We start from the raw sequence: 17,297 nt of genomic DNA on the forward strand, positions 1-17,297 counted from the left end.
AGAAAGAGGACCTTTTGTGTTTGTGTATTGAGATTTTCTTTTCCTTAAATTTCCTTTAGGGTCTGATATAGTGATTTAGGGTGGGGTTGACCCAGAATGGTTTTTGCCCTAGTTACGAGGATTGTGGACGTTCTGTTACCTGTTTGGTCGTGCCCAACAAACATGTTGAGTAGCCTTGGCACTCTGCCTTAGAACACAGCAGTTGGTGGATAAGTGTGGATGAGTTGAAGTGATAGTGGACAGAAGCGTAAATAAATTTAATGCAGTCTTGATAATTGAACGTACTCTCCACCCTGAAATCTGAATGGATGCTGTGTATAAAATATCTGCTTTGAAATGTAAGGAAGAGTTTGATTTCAGTTAATTTGTTAGGAATGTCTATGCTGAAACTTTTTTTTTTTTCTATTTTTTCCCCATTGGGAGTCAATTAAGAGAGAGGATTCAGAACAGAAGCTTGCTGTACTTCTGACAGTTTGTGTGGCCCAACTCTATGCTATGGGATTGTCATTACTCCTGTTACAACTAAGAGCTCCTCTTGGCAGTTGTCCTCTACTTTCTTTACAAAATAAACTCAAAAAACCAGGTTCCCTGCTTTCCTATCTCTAGTTTATCTGCATCCAAGACTATCTTTACCTCCTTCTCTTCCATCTCTCCTACCTACCTTCTGTTTAAGGCCAGTTCCTCTGCAGCCTCTTTTAAATCAATCTCTCCTTTTCCCCTTACCAAAGAATCACCTTTTTTTTTTTTTTTTGAGTAAGGGTCTTGCTCCATTGCCCAGGCTGGAGTGCAGTGATGCGATCTCAGCTCACTGCAATCTCCACCTCCCAGGTTCAAGCAACTCTCCTGCCTCAGTCGCCTAAGTAGTTGGGATTACAGGCGCCCACCACCACGCCTGGCTAACTTCTGTATTTTTAGTAGAGATGGGGTTTCACCATGTTTGCGAGGCTGATGTTGAACTCCTGACCTCAGGTCATCCACCCACCTCAGCCTCCCAAAGTGCTGGGATTACAGGTTTGAGCCACTGTACCCAGCCTGAAGAATCATCTTTATTCAGATATCTCCTTTCAGTTAGCTCCTTCCCTTAGCCTGTGGGTCCCTCTGCTCCTGAAGGTCCCCTCCAGATGGTCACAGCATCTTTCCTCCATCCTTTTATAACTGAGCTCCTTGGTGATGAAGAATGATCTCTGGCAGTCATTCAAACCCTTGCCTTGTTTCTTTTAACCCTCTCTGATAAATATTCTGCTTCATTGAGATTACATGAGCAAGCAGCCTCTTAATTTGCTATTCTAGAGGATCTGCCTCAGAGCCTGCCTGACTTGCCTTTTCTGCAGTAGTTTTCATTGTTGCTTCCGCCTCCGTGGAGGTTTGTCTGTCCTCACTTGTATGATGCCACTCTCTCTCTCCTGGCTGCCACCTCTTTGCTTCTTCACGGGCAGCTTTTCTGTGACCTTTTCCAGTGTTCAAGATTCTGTCCCGGCTGCTTCCTCTTCTTACCAGATGTTCCCTGGGTTCTGTCTCATGTGATAGGCGTGTGCTGCTCTGATTCAAATTTCCAGCTCAAATCTCTTTCCTGAGCACCAGATTTAACCTCACTTGGGATCATGTTGATACCTCAAATGCAGCTTGTTCAAAACTGTGGTCCCCTAATCTCTTCCTCTGTTCCTGGTTCATTACCTACTTAAGTCAGAAATGGGAGACCTTGGTGTCATCTGCTTTCCTCTTTCGATCCATCAGTATAGTGACACCTACATGTTTGTCTTACATCCCGAGCCAACCAAGGTTTCATTACTGCTAATGATGTTTTTTATCAATTCTTTTTTTTGGGGGGGACGGAGTTTCACTCTTGTTGCCCAGGCTGGAGTGCAATGGCGTGATCTCGGCTCACCACAACCTCCGCCTCCCGGGTTCAAGCAATTCTCCTGCCTCAGCCTCTTGAGTAGCTGGGACTACAGCCATGCACCACCATGCCCGGCTAATTTTGTATTTTTAGTAGAGACGGGATTTCTCCATGTTGGTCAGGCTAGTCTTCAACTCCCGACCTCAGGTGATCCGCCCACCTCAGCCTCCCAAAGTGCTGGGATTACAGGTGTGAGCCACCGCACCCGGCTATTCATTTTTTTAAAATTAGGAAATCTTCTCTTCTGTAGCTCACATTCTTCCATTATACATACTAATGCCTTTGGTTTTGATTCTTCTAAATGAGGGGAACATAAGGCCATAAGCCAAACCATTTCAAGATGGAATAAGATTTTTTTTTAAATTATTTTTCTTTTTATTGAGATGGAGTTTCACTCTTCTTGCCTAAGCTGGAGTGCAATGGTGCGTTCTCAGCTCACTGCATCCTCTGCCTCCCGGGTTCAAGCATTTCTCTGCCTCAGCCTCCCAAGTAGCTGGGATTACAGGCATGTGCCACCACGCCCGACTAATTTTGTGTTAGTAGAGACGGAGTTTCACCATGTTGGTCAGGCTGATTTTGAACTCTTGACCTCAGGTGATCCACCTGTCTCAGCCTCCCAAAATGCTGGGATTACAGGCGTGAGCCACCATGCCTAGGCCGTTTACATATATATAATGCTAAAGGGAGATAGACATGAAGACTGAGGAAAAAGCACTTGGATTTGGTGATTTAGTGGGGAAGTTTTGTACCGTGGTGAAGACTTCCCATCACGCCTGTTCCTCCTTGTGTACCTGTTTCTGAGATGGCATCCAGTGGTCCCTTCCAGGTATTTGAAACTTTGTTGCTATCAGGATCCTTCTCCCTTGCTCATTTTATTCAGTAAGTTGTGTCAGTGACACCTCCGTATTCTCTGTGATATCCCTTTGTTTTTTTCCTCCCGAATCTGAATCTCAAGATCTATAAATGAATATTTTCTTGTTGATTCACATCAAACTGATCATCAGATTGTGATGCAAATCGCAAATCTGTTCCTTTTCACCTCTGTTATCATTGTCTTAATTGGAATATAGTAGACAGTTTTTCATTCTCTGGCCTCCTTTATCATTCTTCAACATTTCACACTGTTGATCACCCTTTTCTTCATGAAGCTCTCTTCATTTGACTCTTAGACACCATTCTCCTGATTTTCTCACTACATCTTTGATGGTGTTTTTCTTGGGCTTCTTTGAGCCCCCCACCTAAATATAGGTTACCTCTGCATTCTGTCCTCTGGCTCGATCTCTTATAGATGATGTCTGGGCACTCTCAGCCTTAGTTGAGGTTTCTACCACCACCCATCTGTTGAATTCCAAATCTTTGTCCTTAGCACAGACTCCTCCAGTGAGCCCACAGATCTGTATTTTTCAGTTGTTTACCAGATAACTTCCATTCAGAGCTTCCGTAGAACTTTAACTACAATGGATTCAAAAGGGGGGACTCATTCTGGGAACTCTTTCCTGGACTTCCTCCTTTTTTATTTTCTATCTTGATGCAGCGTACTACCAGTTGCTCATCATCTAGGTAAGACACCTGAGTGACATTAATACCTCCTTCCTCCCTCTCCACATTCATTAGGTCACAAATCCTATTGATTCTACCACTCAAATTCCTAAATCTCTCCCAAATCTGCCTTCCCATTCTGTCCTCACTGCTTTAGCTTAGACTGTCATTATTTCTTGCCTCTTTAGTTTGTTTCCTAACTACTCTCCCATTGTGCAGTTGCCTCCCGTTTTCTCTCTTTTTAATTTTTATTTATTTATTTATTTATTTTTTTTGAGATAGAGTCTCGCTCTGTCATCCAGGCTGGAGGGCAGTGGCATGATCTTGGCTCACTGCAAGCTCTGCCTCCCGGGTTCACGCAATTCTCCTGCCTCAGCCTCCCAAGTCACTAGGACTACAGGCGCCCACTACCACGCCCGGCTAATTTTTTCTATTTTTAATAGAGACGGGGTTTCACCATGTTAACTAGGATGGTCTCGATCTCCTGACCTTGTGATCCACCCTCCTTGGCCTCCCAAAGTGCTGGGATTACAGGTGTGAGCCACTGCGCCCGGCCCCCTGATTTGTCTTTACTCCCATATATAATATGGCTAAAATTTGAGTGCTGGTTTTATCTCATTTACAAGTGAAATGTTTGGCATGCATTCTCAAAATCTGTTCATCACACTGAGTCATTATTATCCATTTTACTTTGGAGGAGAGTAGTACCAGGCCTCACAAATAGGAAGTGGGGCAACAGAGATCTGAACTCAGGCTGTATGCTCCAGAGCCCATGATCTTAATTTACCATTTCATTTATGGCTCCCTGTGCCATGTTTGAGTGGCCTTTAAAATCTTTCCTGAGCTGGCATCTGACTTTACTGTTTCATATCCTCCTACTCTGCCTAATCTGTTTACTGTTTGATCTCCTCCCATTCTGTCTAATAGATCTGGAATTTCAGGCCTATTTCTACCTTGTTGGTCTTCCTTGAAGGTGTCATATTGTACCTTTGTGTGTTTGTGCATGTTGCTTCCTCAGCCTTGAATCCCTGCCTCTTTATCTTCAAGGCCCAGCTCAAATGACATCTCCTGGAAGGGTTTCTTGTCTATTAGTTAACACCACCATCCTTTTACTTCTTAATTAGCCTCTCTTCTTTTCCCATGATACGCATATACACAACTGCCATATTTGTATTTATAGAAAGTTTGTAAATATATATATATTCATATTTAAATAAACTTTTAGGATAGTTTTAGATTTACAGAAAAGTGGCAAAGGTAGCATAGAGTTTCCATGAAGCCCATACTCAGTTTCCCTTTTGTTAATATCCTGTGTCACTGTAGTGCATTTGTTATAAGTAAGAAGCTAACACTGGTACATTACTGTTGATTAAATTTGATACTTTATTCAGGTTTCCCCAGTTATTCTCTTGTGCCTTTTTTCTGTTCCAGGCTCCCATGGGATAACACATTACATTTAGTCATCACATCATCTTAGTCTCTTCTGGTCTGTGATTGTTTCTCAGACTTTCCTTATCCTTGAAGACCTTGATAGTTTTGAGAAGCACCAGTCACTTTTTTTTTTTTTTTTTTTTTTTTTTGCAGAATGTCCCTCAGTTTGGGTTTTGTCTGATGTTTTCCTTATGATTAGACTGAGGCCATGGGTTTTTGGGAGGAAGACCAGAGGTAAAATGTTCTTTTCATCACATATCAAGTGCACATGCTAGCAACGTGACTTACCACTGATGATGTCAACCTTGCCCAGCTCTCTGAAGCAGTGTCAGTTACTGTGTTAGTAACTATAAGTTACTTTCTACTCCTCTTTCCATTCTCCTGTCTTTGGAAGTAAGTCACTATCCCAAACCGCACTCAAGGTGTAGGGGTGGTAAGCTTTACCTCCTGGAGGGGGGATTATTGATATAAATTATTTGGAATTCCTCTGTAAGGAAGATTTGTCTCTTCTCCCTATTTATTCATTCAGTCATTTAATTATATCAATTAATACTTTTTTATACTTTGGGTTATAACCCAATATTGTTTATTCTGTTGATCAGATTGTTCCAGCTTTGGCTGTTGGGAGTTCTTTTAGATTGGTTCCTGTGTCCCTTTGACATGTCCCCTGTCCCAATGTCCTTGAATCGGCCATTTCTCCAAGGAGCCCTAGTTTTATATTGGAAAATGGTATTGGAAACCAAGATATGGGCACTGGATGTGCACATTGTTACTGGGGTGTCACTACTTCGCCTTTCAGTGTACAGATATATGGATGTGAACCCAAGTTTATATAAATATCTGTAATTATTTATCTGTTCATCTCTATGTTAAGCTAAATAGGAGTTTATACTAACTTCAGTTGATTCATTGCCTTCCCTCCTTGCTTATCTGTAACTTCCCTCTCTGACTATGAGAAACTTGGCATCCATCACCACCATCCCATTAACTACACTGTAAGCGTGGACTTTCTCCCTGTCCCCCTCACTAGGCTGTTAGTATCTTAGACACTTATTAAATCTTTGTTGATGAGTGATGAATCTTGAAGCTGTTATGTATCTTACCTAATAAAAGTTTAGCATTTTAGCAAAAGCAATGTAAATCAATCTTGTAAAGTTTGAAACAAAACTTTTAACTGCTTTGTTATGTAACATGTATTCATTGTAGAAAATATGAAAAGTGAGAAGGAAAAAAAGCACCTGTTATTCTATCACCCAGAGATAATACTGAATATGTAGGTATGTGTTATTTTAGAACTTTTTCTTTGTATGTATATGTCTATACCCCCCTAAACGATTTTTACAAGAATACATTCACATTTCACACTACTTATTTATAACCTTTTTTCCCTTAATATAGTATTTCTTAAGGATGTCATGTAGTTGTATCATAATTTAACTGTCTTTACTGTTTCAGCTCCTCCTACTCTTAACCAATTCTCTTTTTTAAGATGTCCAAGTTATTACCAATTATTTGCTTTTATAAACCCTGATTAATATTTTCTTAGAAGTCTTGACAGGCTGTTCTGATGATTTCTTTAGTTACACTCCTAAAAGTAGAATTGCTGGAGTAAGTGCATTTTAAGGGTTCTGGTACATGTTTCTAGGGGTGAGGTTTTTACACTGGCATCTGTTTTTACTTTTCACTCCTTCTGGGAAGTACTCTCTAACACCCTTGAGATCTTGCATCCCTTTTGGGATTATGAATAAATAGTTTTTCTTTAAAGCCAGGAACTCACAGCTGTTCATGCTGATTTATTTACCTGCATAGACTATTGTGTCAAAGAATGCACTGCAGTACCGGGGAAATTCCCAGCATGATGCCCAGGAGTTTCTGCTGTGGCTTTTGGACCGAGTTCATGAAGACCTCAACCATTCAGTGAAGCAGAGTGGCCAGCCTCCTCTGAAGGTAAGGACGCATGCTGCCCTAGGGCAGTCAGCTAGCCATGAGAGTGTGTAGATTTTTCTACTGAGGATTGTTGCATTGCGTTAATACAATGAAATTGACTAAGCTCTGGGTGAGTATAAGATTCAATGGCTACTTAAAGGACATTTCATTTTGTTTACTACTGTGCTGGCAGTGTAAGATACAAGAGCTGTTGTCCCCAAGGAATTTATAGTCTGATGAGAGGGGAAACATTTGCATGTATGATGAGCTTCAGATTAAAAAAAGTGATTCCATTTCACTAAACTGTTTTTAAAGCAGAATATGTTTGCTTTCTATTCTAGTAAGACACATACTCTGTAGTTCACTGGAATGAATACACAATCATAAAGGAAACGTATGGATTTTCTCTGCTGTTGGGATTGGATTTGACCATAGGAGCCCCAGAATGTTCTTATTGAGAAACATAGCAATTAATTCTTAATTTTATACATGTGGTCTTACAAATATGGATAAAATAACTTATATAATGGAAAAAAATTAGACTAAAGAGTTGCTTTCCTTGGGCAGCTTTTAAAGTTTTTGATAATTCTGCTCTGTACTTCAAATTTTAAATTTCTAAATTTGGTAAGTTGTTAAATTATTCTGATTCAAGGTCCTTTTGTGCCTGAACACTCTATTCTGTCATATGACTATATGCGTGTGGCTGACTCTCCCACCAAATTGAGACATCCTCAAGGTCAGGCACTGGGTCTTATTATCTTTGTATCCTAATGTTCTGTACAGTGCTCTCTGCATGTGGTAGCAGGTGCTCAGTAACTAATTGTTAGGCGGAGGGACATGAAAAGTTAAATACAACATGAAGTAGAGTGTGATTAGGCACCAACATACACAGCACAACTAATAGGTACTAGGGAATTTAGGCATGGGAAGCATTAGTACTTTTTTTTTTTGAGACGGACTTTTGCTCTTGTTGCCCAGGCTGGAGTGCAATGGCGCAATCTCGGCTCACCACAACCTCTGCTTCCTGGGTTCAAGTGATTCTCCTACCTCAGCCTCCTGAGTAGCTGGGATTACAGACATGTGCCACCACAGCCGGCTAATTTTGTATTTTTAGTGGAGATGGGGTTTCTCCATGTTGGTCAGGCTGGTCTCGAACTCACGACCTCAAGTGATCCACCCACCCCGGCCTCTCAAAGTGTTGGGATTACAGGCATGAGCCACTGTGCCCGGCCAGGATTAGTACTTTTAAAGTGGTTGGGGATTACTTCTTAGAGGAGATTGGGATGGGGGCTTTGAGAATTGGAGGGAAACTGGAGCATCCTGGGGAAGGGGAGCTGCCCGGCTGAGTGCTGTGCAGAGACGATCGCTGGCAGAGTCTGTGTGAGGGGATGAGTCCACGCGACCTACATCCTACCTGCTGTGTTCTGGCTCCTTTAGCAGGTGCCCGTCACTGAAGTATCTGCACTTGATGCATAGCTTGTAAAGGAAGTCAAGGTCATTTGTGATTCTCTAGCTTCATCTTCAACCAAGAATTGGTCTTTCTAGTCTGTGAAATTGTACTTTCTTTTTTTTTAGCCACCGTCAGAGACTGATATGATGCCTGAGGGACCATCTTTTCCTGTCTGTAGCACTTTTGTACAAGAACTCTTTCAAGCCCAATATAGGTATGAGAAAATCAGATGTTTCCACTTATTTTGTTTACCTGACATCGTTCTGGGTGATTTTAATATCAAGCATCTTACCTTTTTGTTTTGAAGATCTTCTTTGACGTGTCCTCATTGTCAGAAACAGAGCAACACTTTTGATCCTTTCCTTTGCATTTCTTTGCCAATTCCTCTACCCCACACAAGGTAAGAATGGATTTAGTAAAATGAAGACTGTATTTTCTTATGGTATCCCTTTTCCTCTGTAGGCTCCTATTAGGTCTTCTTACTTATTTAGACAGGTAATGGGATTAATAATGGGATTGAATACAGTCATTGCTACAACCTTACAAGAATAAATGCCCTCCTGAGTTTGCAGGGTAAGCAGGCACGTGAAGCAAGCAGGGGCTGTGTAGTCTGGCCCGGTTTGTCATCCACACATAGTATCGGGGGATGGGCAGGGCTGCTGAGTGACTTCAGGATTCTCTAGAGACCTTACTTTACATTTCTTCTTTCTTAGTTGCTTTATTTTGAACAATTTCTCAACATTTCCAGGAGTTATGCTGTTCTAAAGAAAATACAAAGCACAGAATCAAGTGTAGATATATTTTTGTTTGCTTCATAGAATGTTCATTTTATGAAGATTGCCTTTTCCAAAGATCTCGACGATTGATAGTTCTGCTTAGAGCCAAGTGAAATTTTTCCATTTGGGCTTCTGAGTAACAGTGTGGGTTAGCTTTAGTTTTTTGTTGATTTCATCTCAGGTTTATTTTGCATCGTCTATATTTTAGTTGAAATAAGTGACTAATGAGAAGATCTGACTTTGATCTGTACAGGCCTCTCTATGTCACTGTAGTGTATCAAGGCAAATGTTCTCACTGCATGAGGATTGGTGTGGCCGTACCTCTGTCTGGGACTGTTGCCAGACTTCGGGAAGCAGTGTCTGTGGAAACAAAGATCCCCACTGATCAGGTAATAAGTCTGCTAAGACCAGTTACACATGAGCCACAAAAGTATTGCTTTCTGTTCTCTTAGAATTTTTTATAGTTCTTTGCCAAGTATGGTTGGATAGAGATTTAAAACCAGTTGCATTTAGAGTTGAGGGAAAAAAATCAAGACCCCAAAGACTAAAATGTATAGAGAAACTTTTCATGTTTCATTTAATTGTGTATGTAATTTTAAAAGAAGCTGTGACTTTACACCAAGACCTTCTTGTAGCCTTGTTCATAAGGTATAATTACTTAACCCTTCTTAAATCATTCCTGTGGATGTGTATGTGGGCACTGGAGCGTCCTCACAGTGTTTGATACTCAAAGAGGCTTTGAAAACTTAAGGAGTGACACTAGAAAACCCCTTCCCATTGTGGTGATAAGAGTGGATATCTTGCTAGTACCGTGTTCTGTATGTAATAGATGCTCAATACGTTTTGTTTTCTCATTACGGCTGGACCAGAGTCTCTTACCTTGTTTAGAGAAGAGAAAGGGAAGTTGTGCCCATGCCGCATCCCTTTTGGGGTAAATGTTTGATAAGCAGTTATGTTGAAATTTACCAAAAATACTTTTGACCTGTTTGGACTTGACATGTTTTTGCAGATAGCTTTTACTCAATTTACTATTATTATTTTATTTGGAAAAACATTCCTTATTTAAGATTTATTAAGGAAAGATGACTCAGTAGCTAAATTGCTTTCCCTAGATAGTAGCTTCTGGAAGCTACTGTGTAATCCCTGGACTAATAAAGGTGTTTTGTACTTCGGCCTCATGTGGCGTCATTTGGGAAGTTACCACAGTAAAACAAACACAGCCAGCAGTGTTGCCCTAATATGGCAAATATCTCATATTTTTGCAGGCCAAGTACTGGCATGTTGATAAAATGTTCATATTCTTTCCTACTCTGAAAAGCCCGTTGGCTCTTTCTTCCCTTCAGGATGAGGGAAAGGCAGAAAGGGAGGGAGCGAGGCTTCGGTGGTGTCCAGGGCAAATCTGGTTGCATCTTTAGAGCTTCCAGCACTGTCTGGCTCCTTTTGCATGTGGTTTAAATTGGTGAAATAATTACAAGTTTGCTGTTGACCTCAGTTTGCTGAAGAAAGTGAATTTTACTTGCATGTTCACCGGCAGAAAAACAACATGGTCATTAAATTCATTAGAAGGAAAATGTGCCAGGAACATTTTTGCTGGACTATTTGTAGAATATACCACCAACCCCTTTTACCTGGTAGATTCGCAGAATGTTAGTGCTGGTAGAGGGGACCTCAGGGGTCCGGTCCAACTCCCTTATTTGAAAGAGGCTCAGAAAAGCCGTGGGACTTGTTCAGGTTTGCAGGGCTGGTTGGTGACAGGCCAAACTGGAACCTGCATGCCCAATCCAGTGCTTTTTCACTAGACAGCACGGCTGAGCATATAATGAAGTCTTTAAATGTCTCCCGTGTTCTCCTCTCCATCTTTTGTTTTTCTGTTTTGTTTGTTTGTTTGTATGTATGTATGTATGGATTGTTTGAGACAGGGTCTCACTCTGTTGCCCAGGCTGGAGTGCATTGGTGCAATCATGGCTCACTGCAGCCTCAACCTTGTGGGCTCAAGCAGTCCTCCCACCTCAGCTTCCCAAGTAGTGGGGACTGTAGGCACATGCCACCACACCCAGCTGATTTTTGTATTTTTCATAGAGACAAGGTTTTGGCATGTTGCCCAGGCTGGTCTTGAACTCCTGGCCTCAGCAGTCCTTCTGTCTTGGCCTCCCAAAGTGCTGGGATTACAGGCTTGAGCCGCCATGCCTGTCCTGTTTTTCTGTTTTATTGTAAAATAACCATTTCTTGAAATATAACAGAAAGAGGAAGTATCTCATACTAGGTATCTTAATGCTAAGGGTTACTAACTTTAATACTATGTTATATAGTATTCATTTAGATTTTTTCCATGCATATATACATTATTTTATATAAGTAGAATCATTTACACATATTATTTTTACCTTGCTTTGTATTTACTTAGATTTTTGCATGTTAGTGCAAATATATATAGTTTATTCTTTTTAGTAGCTTTATAATTCCAGTAAGGCTATACTACGTTTAATTAGTTAGTATTTTTGGACATTTGAGTTGATTTTTTTTTTCAATACAAATATCCATGGTTTAGCCTTGAAAAATAGAAAATTAAATGATATGGGAGAAAGCCTCAGAGTCAGATGTGGACTCTGTCCTCGACATGAGGCTGAATCGTTGTAGAACTTTAGGCAAGTCTCTCGGCGTCTCTTCTTTCCGTGAAATGGAGGTTAGACATTATGATCTCCTGGTTCTCTTCTACACTAAAACTTAGAGAAACTCTGGAGTTAGAGTCATGGAGTTCTGCATCAGAGTACAGGTTTCCCTCAGTGTCCATGGGATTGGTTGTAGGAACCCTTGCACTAGGATACCGAAATCCACAGTGCTTTAATCCCTTTTATAACATGGCACAGTATTTGCATAGAACCTGAGCATATCATCCTGTGTACTTTATTTATTTTTACTTTTTATTTATGGATACATAATAGTTGTACCTCCAATATACTTTAAATCATCTCCAGATAACTTACAATACTTAATACAGTGTAAATGTTATGTAAATACTTGTTATGCTATATTGTTTAGGGAATAATGACAAGAAAAAAAGACTGTTCAGTATACATTCAATCATCCTTTTTTTTTCTTCTGAATATTTTTGATCTGCAGTTGGTTGAATCCACAGATGTAGCACCCACAGATATGGAGGGGTGACTGTATATTGTTATATAATTACAGAGGATACTGTGCTTCCAGGATTCTCTCATTAAAGGCAAATAAAGTGGGCTCTGTGAGATGTTTCAGAGGTCTCTCAGACCACTGCCAGTCCTGATGGTCTGGAGAAGTTCATAGAATTGGGAGATCAATTAGTATCGAATTTCCAGTTACCCAACTGTTTACATTTTTCCTGTTTTTAGATTGTGTTAACAGAAATGTACTATGATGGGTTCCATCGTTCCTTTTGTGATACAGACGACCTGGAAACAGTCCATGAAAGCGACTGCATTTTTGCCTTTGAGACTCCCGAAATATTTAGGCCTGAAGGAATTCTCAGTCAAAGAGGTAAATGAGCTCCTGTTTCCATAATGCCACCTGGGTTTGCAGGTTTAACTATAGTCTACCCTTTTAGTTGTCTATTATATAATGATATACATTTTTTTAATTGTGGTAAAATACACATAATTTTTTTATGATGGTATAATGGTAAAAATCTTACAGTAATATTTTCCTAGAAGAAGGCAGCTCTTACTGTTTTAGGCAAAGATATATCCATAGTTTAGTTGGGAAAACCTCTTATTGAGATTCAGGACTGACTGTGACCTCCTTTAAGTAGCCTTTTTGGCATCTTATCATGACATTCAGGAGGATATACTATGCCATAGGTTGTTTTTTTTTTTTTTTCTTTTTAATTTTGCTATCACCTCTTAAGATTCTAACATTTTTGCTATAGAATGTTTTCTTGGTACCTGCTTTTAAGAAATTTGCATGTAACTCTTCATTGATAGGCAGCAAAATGAAGTAAAGCCCTGGACAGTATTGTTCCTCTTACTGTGGTTTGGGCTGTGATTTGGAACTTAGCTTGTCTCCTCACTGTGCCTGGAGTTATGGGGTTATTCTGATTTTAAGAGTTACCAAGCAACTCAGACTTTGCTCCTGGCCACAGCATTCTTCAGGGTTCCTCCTAGGGCTCCTCTTCTTTTGCTCTACCCTGGTGGTTATTAATGCATCACTATTACCTGGGAACTGGTTAGAAATGCAAATTCTTGGTCCCTACTCCACACCTAGTAAAGGAGAAACTCTGGTAAAGAAGCCCTTTAGGTAGGTGATCATGATGCAAGCTAAAGTGAGAACTGCCGCTCTTATCAGGATTTTCCACGCCTTGATTTTTTGAACTGAATTCCCCCCCTAGCCTCAACTTTTCTTTTGATTCCAGTTCCATTCCTTGACTTCCACCTCCCTACTGGAATTTCTACTTAGAAATCCTACAGGTGTCTTACCCTTAGCATTTCTTTCTTAGATTGGTTGCTCCTGCATTTTTTCTAGAAATAATGGCACTACCATCCTCCTCTTCACTCAAACTGGATCCAAGCTTGATAACTTCTCCTTCAAAATTCTCATAGAGCTGCTGACACACACTGCATTTTTCACCTTTATTCTACTGCCACTGACGTAGTTCAGGCCAGTCCCAACTGAGCTTTTCCAGTAAGTTTTTATCTTTACCACTGAGCTTTCTCCTTTCTAGTTATTTCTCCACAGACTTACTCTAATACACAGTTCTGATCATGTTACATGCTATTCATTTACCAGTGATTCCCCTTTTCTAAGATCAAATCTAAACACCTTAGAAGGAGCATAACACCCTCCTCCCCTGCCATGATTTGGTCCTTGCCTTTCTTTCCAGTCTGTCTACTCCCATTTCCTCTCCTTCCTCAGGTCTTCTCTTTCAGGTTACTCTGTTTCTCAGACATGCCATGTGCTTTTCCATGTTCCCTACCATTTGCTGTGCTGAGGATTCACTTCTCCAGCTTCTATTCTCGTTAGCTCCTGCTTTGTCTCCCCAAGGTACCTTCCAGTCTCCCCATCCTGCCAAGCTCTAAGCAGTCACTATTCTACTTTCTCTCTCTCTCTCTTTTTCTTTTTGAGACAGAGTCTTGCTGTGTCGCTCAGGCTGGAGTGTAGTGCATGATCTTGGCTCACTGCAGCCTTAGCCTCCTGAGTAGCTGGCATCACAGGCACATGCCACCACACCTGGCTAATTTTTATATTTTTAGTAGAGATGGGGTTTCACCATGTTGGCCAGGCTGGTCTCGAACTCCTGACCTCAAGTGATCCACCTGCCTTGGCCTCCCAAAGTGCTGGTAATCTTACAGGCATGAGCCACCACACCCGGCCCACTATTCTACTTTCTGTTTCTACAGATTTCCCTAGTCTAGACTTCCATATAAATGGAATCATAAAATATGTGGTATTTTGTGACTGGCTTTACTTAGTGTGATGTTTTCAAGATTCATTCATGTTGTAGCATATATCATACTTAATTCCTTTTTGTGGCCAAATAATATTTTATTGTTTGAATAGATCACATTTTGTTTATTCATTGTTAATGAACATTTGGGTTGTTTCCACCTTCTGGCTAATATGAATAATGCTCCTGTGAACATTCCACACAAGTTTTTGTGTGGACTTATGTTTTCGTTTCTCTTCATACCTGGGAATAGAACTGCTGGGTTGTGTGGTAATCTATGTTTAATCATTTGGGGGAACTTACAGACTGTTTTCCAAAGTGGCCGCACCATGTTACATTTTTATCAGCAGTGTTTGAGGGTTCTAGTTTCTCTACGTCCTTACCAACACTTGATTATTATCTGACTCTTTAATTTTAGCCATTGTAGGGGGTATGAAGTGGTATCTCATTATGGTTTTGATTTGTGTTTGTGACTGACATCATGTTGAGCATCTTTTCTTGTGCTTGTTGGCCATTTGTATATCATATTTGGAAAAATGTCTGTTCAAATATTTTACCCATCTTAAAATTGCATTGTTTGCTTTTTGTTGTTGAGTTTTAGGAATTTTCACATATGCTGAATACTAGACCCTTATCAGATATATGATTTGCAAATATTTTCTCCCATTCTGTGGGTGGTCTTTTAACTACCTGATAATGTCCTTTGAAACATAAAAGTTCTTAGTTTTGTTGAAGTCCAGTTTATCTATTTTTTTTTTTGCTTGTGCTTTTGTTGTCATATCTGACACTTTATCAAATCCAAAGTCATAAAGATTTACCCCATAATTTCTTTTAAGAGTTTTATAGTTTTAGCTCTTATGTTATAGTTTTTTGAACCATTTTGAGTTAATTTTTTATGTGCATGTGCATGTGTCTTTTTAGTAGCATGATATATAATCCTTTGGGTATATACCCAGTAATGGGATTGCTGGGTCAAAGGGTAATTCTAATTCTAGATCCTTGAGGAATTGTGACACTGTCTTCCACAATGGTTGAAATAATTTACCCTCCCACCAACAGTGTAAAAGCATTCTTATTTCTCCACATCCTCTCCAGCATCTGTTGTTTCCTGACTTTTTAATGATTGCCATTCTAATTGGCGTGCGATGGTATCTCATTGTGGTTTTGATTTGCATTTCTCTGATGACCAGTGATGATGAGCACTTTTTCCTGTGTCTGTTGGATGCATAAATGTCTTCTTTTGAGAAGTGTCTGTTCATATCCTTTGCCCACTTTTTGATGGGGTTGTTTTTTTCTTGTAAATTTGTTTGAGTTCTTTGTAGATTCTGGATATTAGCCCTTTGTCAGATGGGTAGATTGCAAAAATTTTCTCCCATTCTGTAGGTTGCCTGTTCACTCTGATGGTAGTTTCTTTTGCCGTGCAGAAGCTCTTTAGTTTAATTAGATCCCATTTGTCAATTTTGGCTTTTGTTGCCTTTGCTTTTCGTGTTTTAATCATGAAGTCCTTGCTCATGCCTATGTCCCTAAAGATATTGCCTAGGTTTTCTTCTAGGGTTTTTATGGTTCTAGGTCTAAGATTTAAGTCTTTAATCCACCTTGGATTAATTTTTGTATAAGGTGTAAGGAAGAGATCCAGTTTCAGCTTTCTACATATGGCTAGCCAGTTTTCCCAGCACCATTTATTAAATAGGGAATCCTTTCCCCATTTCTTGTTTTTGTCAGATTTGTCAAAGATCAGATGGTTGTAGATGTGTGGTTACTTCTGAGGCCTCTGTTCTGTTCCATTGGTCTGTATCTCTGTGTTGGTACCAGTACCATGCTGTTTTGGTTACTGTAGCCTTGTAGTATACTTTGAAGTTAGGTAGTGTGATGCCTCCAGCTTTGTTCTTTTTGCTTAGGATTGTCTTGGCAATGCAGGCTCTTTTTTGGTTTCATATGAACTTTAAAGTGGTTTTTTCCAATTCTGTGAAGAAAGTCATTGGTAGCTTGATGGGGATGGCATTGAATCTGTAAATTACCCTGGGCAGTATGGCCATTTTCACGATATTGATTCTTCCTATCCATGAGCATGGAATGTTCTTCCATTTGTTTGTGTTCTCTTTTACTTCATTGAGCAGTGGTTTGTAGTTCTCCTTGAAGAGGTCCTTCGCGTCCCTTGTAAGTTGGATTCCTAGGTATTTTATTCTCTTTGAAGCAATTGTGAATGGGAGTTCACTCATGATTTGGCTCTCAGTCTGTTATTGGTGTATAGGAATGCTTGTGATTTTTGCATATTGATTTTGTATCCTGAGACTTTGCTGAAGTTGCTTATCAGTTTAAGGAGATTTTAGGCTGAGACGATGGGGTTTTCTAGATATACAATCATGTCATCTGCAAACAGGGACAATTTGACTTCCTCTTTTCCTAATTGAATACCCTTTATTTCTTTCTCTTGCCTGATTGCCCTGGCCAGAACTTCCAACACTATATTTAATAGGAGTGGTGAGAGAGGGCATCCTTGTCTTGTGCCAGTTTTCAAAGGGAATGCTTCCAGTTTTTGCCCATTCAGTATGATATTGGCTGTGGGTTTGTCATAAATAGCTCTTATTATTTTGATATACAGTCCATCAATACCTAGTTTATTGAGAGTTGTTAGCATGAAGGGCTGTTGAATTTTGTTGAAGGCCTTTTCTGCATTTATTGAGATAATCGTATGGTTTTTGTTGTTGGTTCTGTTTATGTGATGGATTACGTTTATTGACTTGCATATGTTGAACCAGCCTTGCATCCCAGGGATGAAACCAACTTGATCATAGTGGATAAGCTTTTTGATGTGCTGCTGGATTCGGTTTGCCAGTATTTTATTGAGGATTTTTGCATCGA

General features: G+C 40.1%; 1 protein-coding gene across 5 annotated transcripts in view; it reads left to right on the top strand.

Annotated features, from left to right (window-relative positions):
- LOC100436918 (ubiquitin carboxyl-terminal hydrolase 31) overlaps window positions 1–17,297 on the top strand; it is an 89,350-nt gene that overhangs the window by 35,968 nt on the left and 36,085 nt on the right. The window contains exons 1-7 of one of the 5 annotated variants that reach the window (XM_063717207.1): window positions 4,665–6,144; window positions 6,677–6,814; window positions 7,446–7,529; window positions 8,369–8,457; window positions 8,551–8,643; window positions 9,273–9,408; window positions 12,388–12,532. In XM_063717207.1, coding sequence (XP_063573277.1) covers window positions 8,387–8,457; window positions 8,551–8,643; window positions 9,273–9,408; window positions 12,388–12,532 — 445 coding nt within the window. In that variant the 5' untranslated portion in view covers window positions 4,665–6,144; window positions 6,677–6,814; window positions 7,446–7,529; window positions 8,369–8,386. Of the gene's footprint in view, window positions 1–4,664; window positions 6,145–6,676; window positions 6,815–7,132; window positions 7,188–7,445; window positions 7,530–8,368; window positions 8,458–8,550; window positions 8,644–9,272; window positions 9,409–12,387; window positions 12,533–17,297 lie in introns of those variants that run through there. The other 4 variants (XM_054533628.2, XM_054533627.2, XM_054533629.2 and 1 more) reach the window with 4 other exon arrangements.

Source organism: Pongo abelii, chromosome 18, assembly GCF_028885655.2.
Source record: "Pongo abelii isolate AG06213 chromosome 18, NHGRI_mPonAbe1-v2.0_pri, whole genome shotgun sequence".
Lineage (NCBI taxonomy): Eukaryota > Metazoa > Chordata > Mammalia > Primates > Hominidae > Pongo > Pongo abelii.